Source organism: Caretta caretta, chromosome 2, assembly GCF_965140235.1.
Source record: "Caretta caretta isolate rCarCar2 chromosome 2, rCarCar1.hap1, whole genome shotgun sequence".
Taxonomy (NCBI): Eukaryota; Metazoa; Chordata; order Testudines; family Cheloniidae; genus Caretta; species Caretta caretta.
In genome coordinates, this window is record NC_134207.1 from 154577746 (window position 1) to 154596244 (window position 18499).

The window sequence follows — 18499 nt, forward strand, 5'->3', positions numbered from 1 at the left end:
TTCAGCGCAGGCGCAATGGAGAATTGGGAGGGAGGGGAATGGGAAAGGGTTCGGCGCAAGTGCAATAGGAGAAGCTGGGGGGGAGGGGGAGGAGAGAATTGGTTCCGCGCTTGCGCAGTGAGCCTGAGGTGCCGGACTGTCCCTCTACGATTCTGGCGTCGAAGGCGGCGCCTGCGCACTGCGCGCCTGTCAGTGGCTTCCTGGGAGCTCGCAGTGCAGGTAACGAAGTGGCAGTTTTCGAGGCCAGTGTTGCTCCGCCTGGCCCCTGCCGGGAGTCGGCTGCGGGTGGGCCCGGTGGCCTGTGGGCAGCGCCGGGCTCTGGGACCGGGGAGTCTCCCACGCGGGGCCGGGCGCGGCGGGAAGCCGCCCCCGCTACAGACCGCAGCCGGCCCGGGTGCGGGGCGGGTTGGGTTGGGGGACGGGAGTGGGGGCGGGTGAGGCTGGCCCAGGTGGGGGCGGGTGAGGCTGGCCCAGGTGGGTTTGGCGCTGGTGGGGGCGGGTGAGGCTGGCGCTGGTGGGTTTGGCCCAGGTGGGGGCGGGTGAGGCTGGCGCTGGTGGGTTTGGCGCTGGCGCTGGTGGGGGCGGGTGAGGCTGGCCCAGGTGGGTTTGGCGCTGGTGGGGGCGGGTGAGGCTGGCCCTGGTGGGTTTGGGGCGGGTGAGGCTGGCGCTGGTGTGTTTGGCCCAGGTGGGGGCGGGTGAGGCTGGCCCAGGTGGGTTTGGCGCTGGTGGGGGCGGGTGAGGCTGGCGCTGGTGGGTTTGGGGCGGGTGAGGCTGGCGCTGGTGGGTTTGGGGCGGGTGAGGCTGGCCCAGGTGGGGGCGGGTGAGGCTGGCCCAGGTGGGTTTGGCGCTGGTGGGGGCGGGTGTGTTTGGCGCTGGTGGGGGCGGGTGAGGCTGGCCCAGGTGGGTTTGGCACTGGTGGGGGAAGATCAGGATGGTCCTGTGGTGGGTTTGGTTTGATGAGCTGTGCAGATATTGTGAGGAGCAACAGTTCTCCTTTTCCTTGTGTGTGGTGGTGTGACCCTAATTCAGGACAACCTGGGGCCCTGTGCAGGTCCCAACCACCATCAGGTCCTTTTCCTTTTTACTGTTGGGATGCAGGTGCAGTGGGATAGATCATATAGGCCCTGTCCATGTGGTATGCTTTCAAATAGAGTTCAGGTGTCCTTGTATTATTTCTGACCTTGGAGGGCTCTGGTCTGAATTTTAGGATTTGTTATCTTTTATTTGCAGAGGCCAGTGCAGAAAAGTAGCCAGGGACTCTTTAAGCAGCCCTCTTCATTGCTCATGGCTTATGGAGTCCAAATATCACATGTGTTCAATGTGGGAAGCAGTTTTAAATGTTGCCCTGTTACTTCCCTGATGTAGTTGCTGTCCTGAAGAAGTTGTGCGTTAGGAGCCTCTCCTGACGCACAGAAGAAAGAGGGGGCAGGGAGGCCCAAATTAGTCTTTACTCTTTATTCTCCTCTTAGTTGCTTACCACTTATGACAAAATCCCAATTCTCCCTTATATCTTGCAGCACTCTGCTCCCCAACTCTTCTTTTCTCTGTCCCTTGAAACATGTCAGTCTCATAATTCAGTTTGTACAAACTTGTTTTAAAACAAGTATTGTAACATTAATTTAGATATCTATATTAGCTCCCTTTGTGAAAGCGCCTTGGGCACTTTACATCAGTAAAAATTTTAAACAGAATATCAGAAACCTGTCATTCTCTCATTGCCCAGAACTTTGTAGTTGCAAAAAGTTCTTTCAGAATTAGTTCTTACGTTATAGTCCAATGTTTATATTCAGCATGATTCCAGGTTAGGACTGGAGATTTCAGCCTTGGGGCTTAAGCTTCCCCTGAATGACGCATCAAGCAGATCTGAGATAAAAAGGATCAGGACCCAAGGGTCTTTTATACAGATCCAGGCCTTCTCTTGACAGATAAGAGTTCTTAGGTGAACAACAGGCAATCATGGGAACTTTGAAGGAGGTCTATTTCCTAAGCATTACCAGTAATTAGCTATACAAATTAACATAAGGCAATTTATCCATTAGGCTGTCTATCACAAACTTTAAAGAGGCATATAGACAAAGACATTATTTCACCCAAGTTTAATCTAAATGTTAATATTTCCTTTTGATATTTGAATCAACAGGTATAGTGACAGACGGGAACTGCCTGTTTAGATGGCTAACATTTAACAAGATATGAGTACACACTCGGGCTGTCCAGCAATTAAAAAATTACTCGCACGATTAAAAAAATTAATTGCACAATTAAACAATAATAGAATACCATTTATTTAAATATTTTTGATGTTTTCTACATTTTCAAACATATTGATTTCAATTACGACACAGAGTACAAAATGTACAGTGCTCACTTTATTTTTGATTACAAATATTTGCACTGTAAAAACGAAATAATATTTCAATTCACCTAATACAAGTACTGTAGCGCAGTCTCTTTATCATGAAAGTTGAACTTACAAATGTAGAATTATGTACAAAAAGTAATTGCATTCAAAAATAAAACTATGTGAAACTTTAGAACCAGAAGTCCATTCAGTCTTACTTCAGCCAGTTGCTCAGACAAACAAGTTTGGTTACAATTTCTAGGAGATCATGCTGTCCACATTATGTTTACAATGTCACCTGAAAGTGAGAACAGGTGTTCGCATGGCACTGTTGTAGCCGGTGTCACAAGATATTTACGTGCCACATGTGCTAAAGATTCATGTCCGTTCATGCTTCAACCACCATTCCAGGGGACATGCATCTATGCTGATGACGGGTTCTGCTTGATAATGATCCAAAGCAGAGCAGACTGATGCATGTTCATTTTCATCATCTGAGTCAGATGCCACCAGCAGAAGGTTGATTTTCTTTTTTGGTGATTCGAGTTCTGTAGTTTCTGCATCGGAGCGTTGCTCTTAAGACATCTGAAAGCATTCTCCATACCTCGTCCTTCTCAGATTTTGGAAGGCACTTCAAATTCTTAAACCTTGGGTTGAGTGCTGTGTCTATACTTAGAAATTTCACATCGCGTTTTGTCAAATCTTCTGTGCAAGTGTTCTTAAAACGAACATGTGCTGGGTCATCATCCAAGCCTGCTATAACATAAAATATGTGGCAGAATGCAGGTAAAACAGAACAGGAGATATACAATTCTCCCCAAAGAAGTTCAGTCACAAATTTAATTAATGCATTTTTTTTTAACAAGCATCATCAGTATGGAAGCATGTTCTTTGGAACGGTGGCCGAAGCGTAAAGGGGTGAATGTTTAGCATATCTGGCACGTAAATACCTTGCAATGCCGGCTACAAACGTGCCATGCAAATGTCTGTTCTCACTTGAAGTTGATATTGTAAATAAGAAGCGGTCAGCAGTATCTCCCATACATGTTGTTTGTCTTAGCAATTGGCTGAACAAGAAGTAGGACTGAGTGGACTTGTAGGCTCTGAAGTTTTACATTGTTTTGTTTTTGAATGCAGTTATGCAACAACAACAAAATCTACATTTGTAAGTTACACTTTCACGATAAAGAGATTTCACTACAGTACTTGTATGAGGTGAATTGAGAAATACTATTTTATCATTTTTACAGTGCAAATATTAGTAATAAAATAATAATATAAAGTGAGCACTGTACACTTTGTATTCTGTGTTGTAATAGAAATCAATATGTTTGAAAATGTAGAAAAATATCCAAGAATGTTTAATAAATTTAAATTGGTATTCTATTGCTTCAGAGTGCCATTAATCACAATTAATTTTTTTATTGCGATTAACTCAAAAAAATTAATCACGTGAGTTAACTGCAATTAATCGACAGCCGTAGTACACACATACAGTTAGTGTCACCTCTAATTTCTAACAATACAGTGTAGGTTTACATTTCAAAGTTCTAGCCTTTCTACAATGGAATGGCCCTAATTACCATTTTATACTTTCTAACATGTCTCTACAGGTTGGCTCTGGTTCATTTATCCTGCAAGCTGCTTAATCCTTTCTGGCCATGCCTCACACTTTGTATAAGGTTCATTGCAATTATATAACAGCAGTGATTTGCATGATCATATTTTAATTAGCTAATATCACAGGGGGCATCACAGGATGTGTTATTGGGGGGGGGGGAGAGAGAGAGATGACTGGGTGGAAGTTCCCTACTGTTGTCAGAGTCCAGTCAGAGAGTAGAGTCTCTGTGTTAATTTTCATAGTCCAACCTCTGGCCTCATTGGGGTGCAGAGGAAGACAGGGTAGTCGTTCCAGTGTCTGCTGCTGAGGTTTCTCATGGTTTTCCCAAACAGCAGCTGAGTGAAACTGACGTGATTTTTGTTAGCTTGCTGCTACCTTCAGTGTTGAGTAGTAGCAATGAACTAAATAGTCTTGTTAATTGCACTCTGAAGCTGCTTAGGAAAACCATGAACAGCAGCAAAGGCACTGAAGTTGTCTGTCTACACTCTGAGAGAGTCAATACGTCACTGGTTAATAAGTTCACATTTAGAAGATTACCTTGACAACTCTAAATCTGAAAACCTTATTTTTAACTTAATTTTATAAAGAACTTAAACTTTAAAAGCTTAGACCTTCTTACTTACCAGAATAATACCTCTTATGTGCTACTAATAAGTGAATTTTTCAAATTCTATTAAATGATATAATAATTTACTAATAAAGCCAACAAATCCAGCATATACACTTTATTTGTGTCTGTCCAGGAGGAGATTGTCAACCATCAATGAAAATACCATCTCTATACTAAATCCACATCTGAAATTAAGTTAGTAGAGACTGAAGATCAGATTGAGATGAGTCTGGAAAGCCCACAAAGCCCCCTTATTAATACAGTTTGTTAAACACAACGGTTTAGAGACAGGTGGTACTGGGACTAAGATTGTTAAAGTCAAGAAATGGTTCCTTGAAGTGGGGACTCACCAGTACCTTTTCAAAAATGGTTGACACCCTCCCTTCACAAAGGAAAGTGTCAATGATCCTCATAGATCAGGGTGGGCAAGCTAATGTCCAGCCTAAACCTCCCTTTATGCAATTTAAGCTCATTGCTTCTTGGCCTATCCTCAGAGATTAAGAAAAACAATTTGTCTTCCTCCTCGTTGTAACAACCTTTCACATACTTGAAAACTGTTATCATGTCCCTTCTCAGTCCTCTCTTTTCCAGACTAAACAAACCCAGTTTTTTCAGTCTTCCCTCATAGGCCATGTTTTCTAGACCTTTAATTATTTTTGTTACTCTTCTCTGGGCTCTCTCGAGTTTTTCCACATTTTTCCTGAAATGTGCCAAGAACTGGACACAGTACTTCAAATGAGGCCTAATCTGCGTGGAGTAGAGCAGAAGAATTCTCGTGCCTTGCTTACAACACTCCTGCTAATACATCCCATAATGATGTTTGCGTTTTTTGCAACAGTGTTAAATTGTTGACTCATATTTAGCTTGTGATCCACTACGATCCCCGAATCCCTTTCCGCAGTACTCCTTCCTAGGCCGTCATTTTCCATTTTGTATGTGTGCAACTGATTGTTCCTTCCTACATGGAGTACTTTGCATTTGTCCGTATTGAATTTCATCCCATTTACTTCAGACCATTTCTCCAGTTTTTCCAGATGATTTTGAATTTTAATCCTATCCTCCAAAGCACTTGCAACCCCTCCCACCTTGGTATCGTCCGCAGATTTTATAAGTGTACTCTCTGTTCAATATCTTCATCAATGATTTAGATAATGGCATAGAAATGGACCCAGAACTGATCCCTGTGGGACCCCACTCGTTATGTCCTTCCACCATGACTGTGAACCACTGATAACTACTCTCTGGGAACGGTTTTCCAACCAGTGTTGCATCCACCTTATAATAGCTCCATCTAGGTTGCATTTCCCTAGTTTGTTTATGAGAAGGTCATGCGAGACAGTATCAAAAGCTTTACTTTACTTTCTTTACATTAATACAACTACAATACCCATCTGCTGAAGTGAAGAAACAGATTGACAGAGCCAGAAGAGTACCCAGAAGTTACCTACTTCAGGACAGGCCCAACGAAGAAAATAACAGAACTCCGCTAGCCATCACCTTCAGCCCCCAACTAAAACCTCTCCAACGCATCATCAAGGACCTACAACCTATCCTGAAGGACGACCCATCACTCTCTCAGATCTTGGGAGACAGGCCAGTCCTTGCTTACAGACAGCCCCCCAACCTCAGGCAAATACTCACTAGCAACTACACACCACACAACAAAAACACTAACCCAGGAACCTACCCTTGCAACAAAGCCTGTTGCCAACTGTGTCCACATATCTATTCAGGGGACACCATCATAGGGCCTAATCACATCAGCCACACTATCAGAGGCTTGTTCACCTGCACATCTACCAATGTGATATGTGCCATCAAGTGCCAGCAATGCCCCTCTGCCATATACATTGGCCAAACTGGACAGTCTCTATGTAAAAGAATAAATGGAACAAATCAGACATCAAGAATTATAACATTCAAAAACCAGTCGGAGAACACTTCAGTCTCTTTGGTCACTCGATTACAGACCTAAAAGTGGCAATTCTTGAACAAAAAAACTTCAAAAACAGACTCCAATGAGAGACCGTTGAATTGGAATTAATTTACAAACTGGATACAATTAACTTAGGCTTGAATAAAGACTGGGAGTGGATGTGTCATTACACAAAGTAAAACTATTTCCCCTTGTTTATTCTCCCGCCCCGCCCCGTTCTTGTCAACTGCTGGAAATGGCCTACCTTGATTATCACTACAAAAGGTCCCGTTCCCGTTCCCATCCCCCGTCGTCGCCCCCCCCCCCCCCCGCCCCGTGCTTTCCTGCTGATAATAGCTCACCTTTCCTGATCACTCTTGTTAGTGTGTATGGTAACACCCATTGTTTCATGTTCTCTGTGTATATAAATCTCCCCACTGTATTTTCCACTGTATGCATCCGATGAAGTGAGCTGTAGCTCACAAAAGCTTATGCTCAAATAAATTTGTTAGTCTCTAAGGTGCCACAAGTACTCCTTTTCTTTTTGCAAAAGCTTTACTAACGTCAAGATATACCACGTCTACTGGTTCCCCCCCCATCCACAAGGCTTGTTACCCTGTCAAGCTATCAGGTTGGTTTGACACAATTTGTTTTTGACAAATCCATGCTGACTGTTACTTATCACCTTGTTATCATCTAGATGTTTGCAAATTGATAGCTTAATTATTTGCTCCATTATCTTTCCGGGTACAGAAAGAAAGCTGACTGGTTTGTAATTTCCTGGGTTATCCTTATTTCCCTTTTTATAGATCAGCACTGTATTTATTTACATTTTATGAACTTGTCACTGAAATAAGTTGCTTTTTTTAACAAAAAAACAAATTAGGTTACGTATATTGTAATGCAATTTATAAATTAGGTGTTGGTCTTTGGCGGATTTGGGAATTTACGAGATACTTAGGATGTCTCTAAACTGCATATGGGAGTGAATTTCCCAGCCCAGGTCCACAGACTCATGTTAGTAGGGGTTGTGCTAGAATACTAAAAATAGCTGTGTAGACATTGCTTTGATGTTGTAGCTCATGCTGGAACTGGGCTGGGAGGCTTACTCCCAGATGCAATGTAGACATTCTTAGTGACAAAGTGTGAGAACATACGGTTTTTGGGTTTTGTTTTTCAGTGCATTTTTGTGTTTAGATGAAAGCCTTCATAAATGTCAGACTTGACGTATATTCTTCAAATCAGTACTACATATGTGCTTATGCTTTGTCTGGAAAAAAATGTTCTGAAATAACAAAATACTTGAAGTGTCAAAGGAGTGTATTGAGTGTTTGTGATACTTTTCCCTTTAACAGAAGGATATACTGTGTTTTTTCCTTGAATAGATTGTGTGTTTGAATATGGGAAGGGGAAGTGGATAAGAAGTGGGAGGATATTAATACCCAGATGAAAACTTGTAGGATGAAGTTAAGACTGAGGGTACATATCAGTAATTTAGGATAAAATACATTACAGGAATATTGTAATTATAAAAAAAAAAAAAAATTTAGAATCCCAGGGAATTCAGAGTTAAGGTTAAACTTAAAAGATGTCCAAAGATGTTAAAGTGTGAAAATGCAATTTGGGTTCCCAAAAAAGCTTAACTTTTCCCCATCGCAATAGAATAATTGTATAATTATGCTTAAAGTATTTGTGGTGTTGATTAAACTTATTTTTAAAAGACACATTGAATTTTTTCTCTCCTCCCTCCCTATGAGAAATCCTACAAAAATTGCTCTATATCAAAGTGGCTTCTATTATTTCCAGTGGGACAGAAGCCACAGGTTACCCTCAGTTGAGATGCCCTCTTTCAAATTAGCTCCTTCCTCCCATTTTTCTCAATAGAGGTGAAGACAGCCTACTTTCAAGGAAGATGGTAGCTCCCAATACTGTTAAGAGGTAGAGAGCAACATGGTGAGGTGCTGGTGAATGGTGGCATTGGCCTTCTTTGTTTGCTGCTAGTAAAATGACAGACATTTTGAAAAGTGCTTTTTTTTTGGTGGAATTATCTGAAGAAGAAGATTGTTGTTCAGTAAGGCTGGTGTATAAACTTTTCCCTTCTGAATGATAAAGGCAAAAATGACCATTAATCTTAAATCTTCAAATGTACCCTCTGCACAAGATTTCACTGAGTTTTAAAAACACGGGAAATTTGAAGAGAGAGCCCTCCATGATTTGAATCCCTGGATGCTAGATCAGAGGAGTCCTTGTAGTCCTCCAAGCAAAAGAATAGCTGTTTTATATGGCTCTTGCATGGAGAATTCCTCCTTATATGCCTCTCATTCCCCCTTAGCATCCACTCTAGGTGCATAATCTGAATCCTGATTTGCAAAAGGAAAATATTAGGTTTGCAATCAAATTGTTGACAAACTTAATTAGAGCAATTTGTATAGCAGTGTTTTAAGGAAGAACTATTAACCAAAGGAAATGCTTAAAGTAAAGCGATACAATAAAATTGCTTAATTTTTTAAAATATTTTGCTGTGTCTTACTGGTGTTTATAATAGTGATGCTATTTGTTACACTCTTGTTGCCAAAATTGGCTTTCTCTTTAAGTAATATATTGGAACTTTTTATTCAGAAGTGATAAGTAACTATCAAATTGAAATAGATTTTTCTAAACATTTTATGCTTTTCATCCAGGCCTGTTAAATTATGAAGGCTTTTGCATTTTGAGACACTGCTCAACAATGGAGGAAACAGACAGGGAAGCAGTTGCAACAGCTGTACAAAGAGTAGCTGGAATGCTTCAGCGACCTGACCAATTGGATAAAGTGGAGCAGTACCGCAGGAGGGAAGCTCGTAAGAAAGCCTCAGTGGAAGCTCGACTAAAGGTATGAAACTAATAGAGCTGAGCATCAACAAAGTGCATAACAAAACAGAAATATTTACTTTGTGTTCAGATTGTTCTAAGTCGTGGAGTTTAGTCTTTGCTCAGTACAATCAGTATGCCAAAGAACAATTGTACAATATGTGCTAAATTTTGCATGAATGAAAGCTGTATATTGATTGCAACTTCATAATTCATTGTGCTTCTAGATAATCACTCAAATACCCTGAATACCCTCAGATCCTACAACTGCTACCGTTCCGCACTAGGCACCCTCTATTCCTTATGCATTTTAATACCTAAGCAAACAAGGTTCTGTTATAATAATTGGCAATTAATGTTTCAATAAAACTTGAAGATTGCTTCTCAAAAAAGATCCATTCTAAAAATTTAGCCACTGATTTTACTTAGGTTTATAGAGGATCCCTGCAGATTCTAAAGTGTGTAGTATATATGATTCAGGGAGGGAAAGGCACCTGTGTCCTGTCTGAAGGCTGGGAAAATCCTTTTCCTGTTTGCCTTTATTTAAATGTTTAGATGTGTGAATTTGTTGAATTCTTATTAAATTTAAATTATTTTAAGCAACAATAATTTGCGATATGCATCTGAATATCTCTTAGTGCCAGTAGGCTCTTAAATGAGGAGTATTATTCTCCCTGTATCTGCAGAAGGCTGGGGTAGAAGGTTTTTTCAAGGAAATGAGAGTGGAACTTCATAACTTTGTTCCCCTTTCCTGAAGATCCAGTACCCTAATGATCAAAGGAGGGGAACTGACAAGAATTTCTTATCTCAGTTTTAATAATCCAGCTAAGGGAGGGTTCACAGTTATGAAAATGGAAATGAAAGTTAAGTGGCAATTCTGATAGATGAGGTAGTAAAAGACCTGGTATCTATCTGTAGCTGTATTGGGTCTGCAGTGATGACAGAAAAATATGGTATTATAATTAAGAACTGCATATTTGACTTGGAAGACACATAGGGAGCAGATATTTAAGAATAACACTTGCAGTTCATTTGTTCTGAGGATCTCAAAATGCCTTAAAAACATCTAATTAATTTAGCCTCACAGTACCTCTTTGAGGATACAGAAGTATTCAGGGCTCCCACTTGAGCTTCCATCGTGAGATTGCCAATAACTTCTATAACTCTGAAGGCTTTTTGTCATGTTCAGGGTGCTGGTTTGCATGTCATGTTCAACTAAACCACTAATACCTCAGTTCCGCCAGAATACTTCAGGTCAGTTCTTTTCTGACGTAAGCAACAGAGCTTCCACTGACCTGTAGTGGCTTTTGACATATCTTTTGAAGTCTCTTCCAGTTTCCAGACCTGCTGTTTTCTTTTCTGATTACCCTGTTCCATCTTGGTCATTCTTCGTTTTTAAAAATTACTTTATTTCATGATCTGACTTCCATCAACCCACTGTATTATGTTAACCCACTGTACTGGACACGCTTCAATGCATCCCAGCTGATCTTAAATGTTGTCCCACGCTGGAGACCTAATTGAAGAGTTTTTGCTTGATAGGTGCAGCTGACTGTTATAGAACTGTGAGCCACTGTTACTGTCCCCCTGCCTTTACAAAAGTGAGAGCTTAGCTGCTGCTAAGCTATGTTGGCTTCCTGTCACACCAGCCTGTCTGCCATGCCAGCAAACTCTTCAAGACTCTACCAGTCTAAACCTTGCCTTGCAGGTCAGTGAACCCCAATTCCCAAGTTCCCCGGAGATTGTCCCCCCTAGAGTGTCCAGTCCTGCTCACTGGACACTCATAGAAATTAGTAGGTTTGCTGCTTCAGAAGAGGCAGAGCACACATCAACCTGTTAAGTTAGCTGAAGAATCACACTTCAGTTTGATACACAGTACTTAGAGGATTTTGTAATAAAACAGAAATAAGTTTGTTAATAAAGAACAGAGATTTAAGTGATTCTAAGCAAGAAAAATAGAGACAGGTTTGGTTACAAACAAAACAAAATAAAACACGCTTTGTAGTGATTAAATGTAATCTTTGCCTTAGCAGTTCTTATTCTCATCGTTATCGGCATTTCCAGCCCTCCAGGCCAGGGTACCCAATATTCACAGAATCAAAAGGTGCTGTTCCCTGTATTCCGTAAGTGATGGATAACTAAATGTTATCCCCTTCTATTATCCAAAATCCATTGTCTCTGCCTTAAGAGCCAGGAAGGCATCCTGGAGTGCAGACTCTGTCCCCCAGGTGTGCACTGCAAGCTACCATTTGTTAGCTTTATTGTTTTGTTTACCTTACATGTAAAGTACTGTCATTGTCCTCTGGTTTACAAAGCTTGATCCAGATAGGTAAATCCATATTCCTTTGCCTAATGCAGGCTGGTTTATCAGCTGTCTCCCCAACATATTTTAGGAACCTATTTCCAGCACGCATACCTAACTCAGTATACACCACCCATATATACTTCATGCAATGATGTTCATAACCAGTGTGTCACTAGTTTTCCTAACAGACCTTATTCGATGCACTTTTATAGTACAATGATGCCGTATACATTTCATTGATTCAGTTGCTTATTTTTTGGGGTTCAGATCCTGTGTCTGGACCCTGGTTGTCACACTGACTCATCATGCACTGACTGTAGTGGTTCTTGACTGTGTGGAAAACTCATCTGATGTAAAGTAATTTTTCTCTCTTGGCCCTCTCTTGGGTTGTGTCTCCCAAGGAGTCCAACTACTGTCACTTTGCAATGGAGAAATTTAATTTAGTCAGTGTGCTTGGTGATGGCTTTGGATTTAGACTCAGTTCTTATAGTAGAGACACTTCAGCTCTCCTGTTTCCTCACAGTCCTGAGGATGTTGAATGTTAAGTAGCATTGTATTGGGGCATCTCTACTAGTTCATGAAGAGTGCTGGGTCTCTGGTTGCTTCACCGCTTTGTTTTCCTAACAAATAAGTACTACATTCATGCTTTTTCCCCCCTAATATCTCTTCTCCATTTTCATCCATTGATAGGGAGAAAAAGAATTAACAGCTTTATAGAATGCTTCAGTTATAGCTACATTCTTGATAGACATGGTATAAATAGGTGTCTGGATCATTATGGTCCTCATAGGTTTGCCAGTGCAACACTTTTAGTCTGAGCTTGTGAAGAAAGTTTAGAAAACACCTCTCTGCCACCCCATTATCCCAGTTAACAGAAAGGACATACATTTTACCCAAGGATGCAGCTGAATAATAGTTTCCAAGCATCCCTATGGCTGCTCAATTATTGAAATAGTTATGGCTTGGTCTAAATAAAGATTTTTCCCAGGATTAATTGATATGGAATAGTGATGGTATTCATATGACTGACTGTCTTACAATCTTTCATAAATGCATTTTTGATTTTTTCTCTCTCCTTTGATAAAAACTACTCTATAGATTCTGAAAAAAAAGTTGATAATTTGTACTTTTCAGGGTTTTTTATATAGGTATATTCTTCTGTGATCTTCTTTTTTTTTTTTTTTTTTTTGGTAACACACATCTCATAGAATCCCAGGGTTGGAAGGGACCTCAGAAGATCATCTAGTCCAACCCCCTGCTCAAAGAAGGACTGATCCCCAATTTTTGCCCCAGATCCCACATGGCCCCCTCAGGGATTGAGCTCACAACCCTGGATTTAGCAGGCCAATGCTCAAACCACTGAGCTATCCGTCCCACCACAAGAGATCTTGGAGTCATCATAGATAGTTCTCTGAAAACATCTGTTTAGCATATAGTGGCAGTCAAAAAAGCTAACAGAATGTTAGGAACCATTACGAAAGGGACTGGTACCAGCAATGTTGGAAGACAGGATACTGGGCTAGATGGACCATTGGTATGACCCAGTATGACCGTTCTTATGTATAACAATAAGATACTGGTGGAATAGTTGAAAACATTAAAAAAAAGACCTTAGTTTTACAATGTTAATATATAGTAAATTTAATTTAATAACTCTCTTTACAGGCAGCAATCCAGTCACAGTTGGATGGGGTACGAACTGGTTTAAGCCAACTGCATAATGCATTGAATGACGTAAAGGACATACAGCGATCTTTGATAGATGTCAATAAAGACTGGCGACAGAGTATCAACACCATAGAAAACCTGAAAGATGTTAAGGATGCTGTAGTCCAACATAGTCAGCTGGCAGCTGCTGTAGAAAACCTCAAAAATATCTTCTCAGGTAATTCATCACTAATCTTTGATGTATGATTTGACAATCACAAATTGAAAGAAAGTATATTCAGATGGCATTAAAGACTATCTTATTGTAAAGGGAAGATGTTGAACTTAGTTTCCCTTTCTTAATTAATCATTACACTTAACCAGACCAAATTTGCCTTTGGTTATGTACATATAGCCTCAATAACTTCAGTGGGGTTGCATCGTTTGTTAGGGGGAGTTTATTGGAGGGAGTTTACTTTGCATGAGGTGCAAGAAGATCCCAACTACTGATATTATAGGGAATAGTGAGTACACTGACTATTCATACAGCTTTATATGTATTTTAAACAAAAATAAATGATGCCTTCTGTTGGCTATATGATTCTATAAATCTGTGATATTGTGGTCTATAATCAAAATAAAGATTATGATTAAAGATGTAGCACAGTCATTTAAACCTAAAAATGATTTGCAGCAATTCTTGAACGTATCTGTGAGCCATTACTTAGGGGGAACCAGACTAGCAAATAGAACTCATTAATTTTCTACTCTTGTTCTACAGTCTCTCTTGATACATTTATGGTTTTGTAACATTTGTTTTTGTATCCTAATAGTGTCATAGTACTAGTTTTTCCTTTTTGTCTTTATTTTTCAGTTCCAGAGATTGTTAGGGAGACTCAGGATTTGACTGAGCAAGGGGAACTTCTGCAAGCCCATAGAAAGCTGATGGACTTAGAGTGTTCTCGTGATGATCTGATGTATGAGCAGTATCGTATGGATAGCAAGAACACCCATGACATGAATCTCATCCATATTTACTTTGGGGATATGCAAAAACTCTCTGAGGAGCTTGCCAAACAACTCTGGATGGTGGTTCAAAGATCTCTAGTTACTGTTCGTCGAGACCCAACCTTGCTTGTCTCAGTTGTCAGGATAATTGAGAGGGAAGAGAAAATAGACAGGCGCATGCTAGACCGGAAAAAACAAACTGGGTTCATTCCTCCTGGCAGACCAAAGAAGTGGAAAGAAAAAATGTTCAATATTTTGGACAGAACTGTAACTACCAGGATTGAAGGCACTCAAGCAGATACTAGAGAATCTGACAAAATGTGGCTTGTGCGCCATCTGGAAATTATACGCAAATATGTCCTTGATGATCTGCTAGTGGCCAAAAATCTAATGGTTCAATGTTTTCCCCCACATTATGACATTTTCAAAAAATTATTGAGCATGTACCACCAGGCTTTGTCCACACGCATGCAGGATCTCGCTTCAGAAGATCTGGAAGCAAATGAGATTGTTAGCCTTTTAACTTGGGTTTTAAATACATATAAAAGGTAAAGGCAACTTATTTATTTTAAACTGTTTTATTAGGGATAGTTTCAAATAAATAAATATTTTACACATATAATTGGATTGTATATGCAGATAAGGGTGCAGATATGTGGTGAAATAATATTATATGCTGATAGACCCATAAGTTCTTTTGTCGAGCTTATATCATGTTTTGTGCAGAATTGTTATACCTAGCTAGGCATCTAGATTTTGGGGATGCGTGTTTTTGTGTCTGTGTGTATACATATTTAAGGAATAGAGAAAGGGACTTCTTTCTAAACAGAAAGCAGCGTAATCTTAATTCAAGGTTACTGTTGCATTTCTTTGTTGCACATTCGAAGTAGCTCTCTGGCTAAACCCTAATGCTTCTTAAATGGCTTTGGTTGTGATCTGTTTGCTATCTCATATTCCTTGTAAATTTTTAGCATTTTAATGCAGTGTGCATTTGCTTGCACCTGTTTAATCTGAAAAAATCTTCGTTTGCAGATTTAGCTGAGTATTTTCTAGAGTTCAATGGACTATGTTCACATCCAAGTTTACTGAAAACATTTCCTGTAAACTTCTACATGTATTTGTGACCAAAATTTTGGGCATGGGCAACAGTCCCAGGAAATGTTTGTGGTTACCTACTTTCCACTTCCGCATTCAGCAAGGGTTCTGGCTGTTCGAATTTCAGTTGGTGATTACTGCAGGGTAGAAAAGAATGTGATAACTTTCCACTGAAATTTTCTCCATGGTGGGGGAAAATGTGGTGGCTTGAATTTCTGCCCAAAAGTTGTCTCCTATGGTACTGTGAAGTTCTTTTTCTGGTTTTCTTTTATGTGGTATGATTAATGTTAGGACAGCATCAAACACATATTTGTGATTTTAAAAAAAAAAGTCTTATTCATACAAAATAATTAGGAACAATAGCTTGAAAGGCAAAACTGTCTTGCCAGTGTGTAGGATTGGGGTTACTGATTCCTTGCTCATTTAGTTTATAAAAAAAAGCCTTCAGGCAAACATTAGGTTTATACATGTTTTGTGGTTCCTGCCTCATGGTGTGTAAATACCATTCTTGTTTACTTACTCTTCTCAGTGGCTGGCATTGACTTGAATTGTACACACTTTCTTTATAGCTGGTTGCTTGGTTTTGCTATAATTTTCTTTGGTTAGTTGAGTCTGGTCTAAATCTGTTAGGTATTAAGTAGTATTTGACAATGAATAGGCATGAAACATAATCACACTGCAGAATTTTTTGTGACCAGCTCCAGGATGCATCTTGAGTCTGGAAATCTGTACTTTCAGTCTGCCTTACAAACAAACAAAAACAATAAGCAACAAAGAACAAAGGAAGAAAAACAACGATGAACAGGAGATATTCATATTCTTCCTAACTAGAAAAAGTTTCTAAGTTAATGTCCTGCTTCCTGTCTACTCTAGTAGTTTATTTGAATGTAAAGAAATGCTAAAGAGGGCACCTGTGCATGCTCTAAGCAACTTGGGTGTAACTTAAAAATAAATGGAACCGATTTCAACATTAGCTGCCAGTGATCATGGTTAGAAATGGAAAATTTTTCTCCACTGAAGATGAATTTAGAGACCTCACAAAGGTCATGTATAGTGCTCATATGAAATTTGGGAGACAAAGGAATTCTAAAATAGTCAAGTTTTATTTTGCTTTCCCAAAATTTGGCTCAGAAGCTGTCTTTGAATTGAATCTATGTCTAATAGCTGAGTAGAGGAGAAATTAAGTGAGGCTTGGAGTGAATTAAAAGGCTTAAATTGCTTCCTCTCAAATAAATGTTTAATTCTGATAGATTATCTGACTTTTACAACGGTCTTTTAAGGAGTTGAGATCCTTGGAGTCCTGGTGCTATTTCCTTATACAGCCAAACAAACTGCTATACAGAAAGTGTCCTAGAAATACTTTACATGACTGCATTAAAGTCATGGCCTAAATCCAAATTTGTATTTTAGCAGACGCTAATAAGCTGCTGACGTTAAAAATGGAGGGAGGAGAGTCAGCCATGAGATCTAGGGGCAATGCCAGACCCTGAAGCCCAGCCACCTTCAGACACAACTGTTAGAAATCTGATTTTACCACCTGAGTGATATCTTTGCCCATGTTACAGTAGAGTTAGTTGGTGATGGCATAAATGGATGGGATTGACTCTCGCCTACCTAAGAGCCTTGTGACTGGTGAGGGTGGGGAAGTATTAACACAGTACCTTCCTCCTAATATTCTGGGTACTGCAAGGGGAAAGAGAAGAGTCTTGTGGAGAGGAAGAATGATCTTTTGGTTAAGGACTAGGACATAGAAGGTGTGGCCTCTATTATTAGCTCTGCTATAGGCTTGCTTTGTTTGACCTTGGGTGAGTCACTTAATTTCTCTGTGCCTCAGTTCATCATCTGTAAAATGAAGATGATGTGGGTTCCCTGAGGCTAGAAGTATTCAGGAACTGCAGTGATAGTGCCACAGAATAACCTAAATAAACAAACTCCCCTCTACCAGTCTGTTTTTGGGTCCACTTCTCCCATGAATAACACCCAGTGAACCGCAGCAAACAGAATGGAATTCAGGAGTCCGAATTGCAGCTGTGAAACTGACAAGTTTTGTGAATTTTACTCCGCTGCTGTTTGGGAAACTGTCACCGTGCCTCTGTGGGTCACAGCTGAGAATATCAGATTCTGGACAAACTGCTGAGAAATGGGGCAGACCCACCCCAAAACTGGTAGTTATTCTTCCATAGGATATACCAAGCCGGTAACAAAAGTAAACTTCTATCTCGCCACACAGGTTAACAAGAAGTCAGAAATGCAGTCTCCTTAGGTATCCCAGCCCTTGTTTCACCATGCATACACTAGACTTTATGGTGAGTGGTTATTTAAAACCAATTTCATCAAAAAAAGGGTTTTTCTAATCCCAAGAAATAGCCACATAGCCAGGTAAATAAATAACTCAGATCTTACCCAATAATCATGCTGTTACTAATCCTTTAAGTATCTAATATCTAAAGGTTTATTTATAAGAAAAAAGAAAGAGGAGAGAGTTCAGGTGGTTGTGGAAAACAAATACTGCATTCATTGCAAAGTTCTTGTATCAGGCTTGAAGCAGTGATGGCATAAACTGCTGGTTTGTAAAGTCTCTGGTAACTTCCAAAAGATTGGAAGGCCCTCAGTCCATTGATTGGAATGCACCTTTTATTATAAGTTCACAGATCAAAGTATGAAAGAGGCAAAATGGAGATGCTTCCAGGTCTTTTATATCTTCACCCATGTGGAGGGGATGCTCTCAGTCTTAGTTTGTGGAAAATTACAGGCACAAGATGGAGTCTAGGGTATATGAGTTAGTCCCTTGCATAAATGGATGACTCATAGGAGCAGCCATTACCTGTACTGTGGCTAACGTGTCCACAGGAAGGCTAACCAGGCCGGGACAAGCTTCTTCTATGGCCTACTGTGTTCTTTAATCGGGCCATCAACTTGAATAGTTCATTCACAATGTGCTGGCCAGACTGGATGTAAATTACCTTGTGGTGTTACCCCAAGAGCAAATACATTTGAAATACCAGTACATAGTCAATATTCATAACTTTAGATACAGAGACGATACTTGCATACAAACAGGATAATCATATTTGATAGATTGTGACTTTTCCATTGGTACCTTACAT

General features: G+C 40.2%; 1 protein-coding gene across 3 annotated transcripts in view; it reads left to right on the forward strand.

Moving 5' to 3' along the window:
* The first annotated feature begins 122 nt into the window (after positions 1–122).
* Positions 123–18499, forward strand: part of EXOC3 (exocyst complex component 3) — a 36328-nt gene continuing 17951 nt past the window's right edge. For 2 of the 3 annotated variants that reach the window (XM_048839435.2, XM_048839437.2), the window contains exons 1-4: positions 123–219; positions 9169–9359; positions 13308–13527; positions 14164–14845. In XM_048839435.2, the coding sequence (XP_048695392.1) occupies positions 9216–9359; positions 13308–13527; positions 14164–14845 (1046 nt within the window). In that variant the 5' untranslated portion in view covers positions 123–219; positions 9169–9215. Of the gene's footprint in view, positions 220–9168; positions 9360–10879; positions 11046–13307; positions 13528–14163; positions 14846–18499 lie in introns of those variants that run through there. The other variant, XM_048839438.2, reaches the window with a different exon arrangement.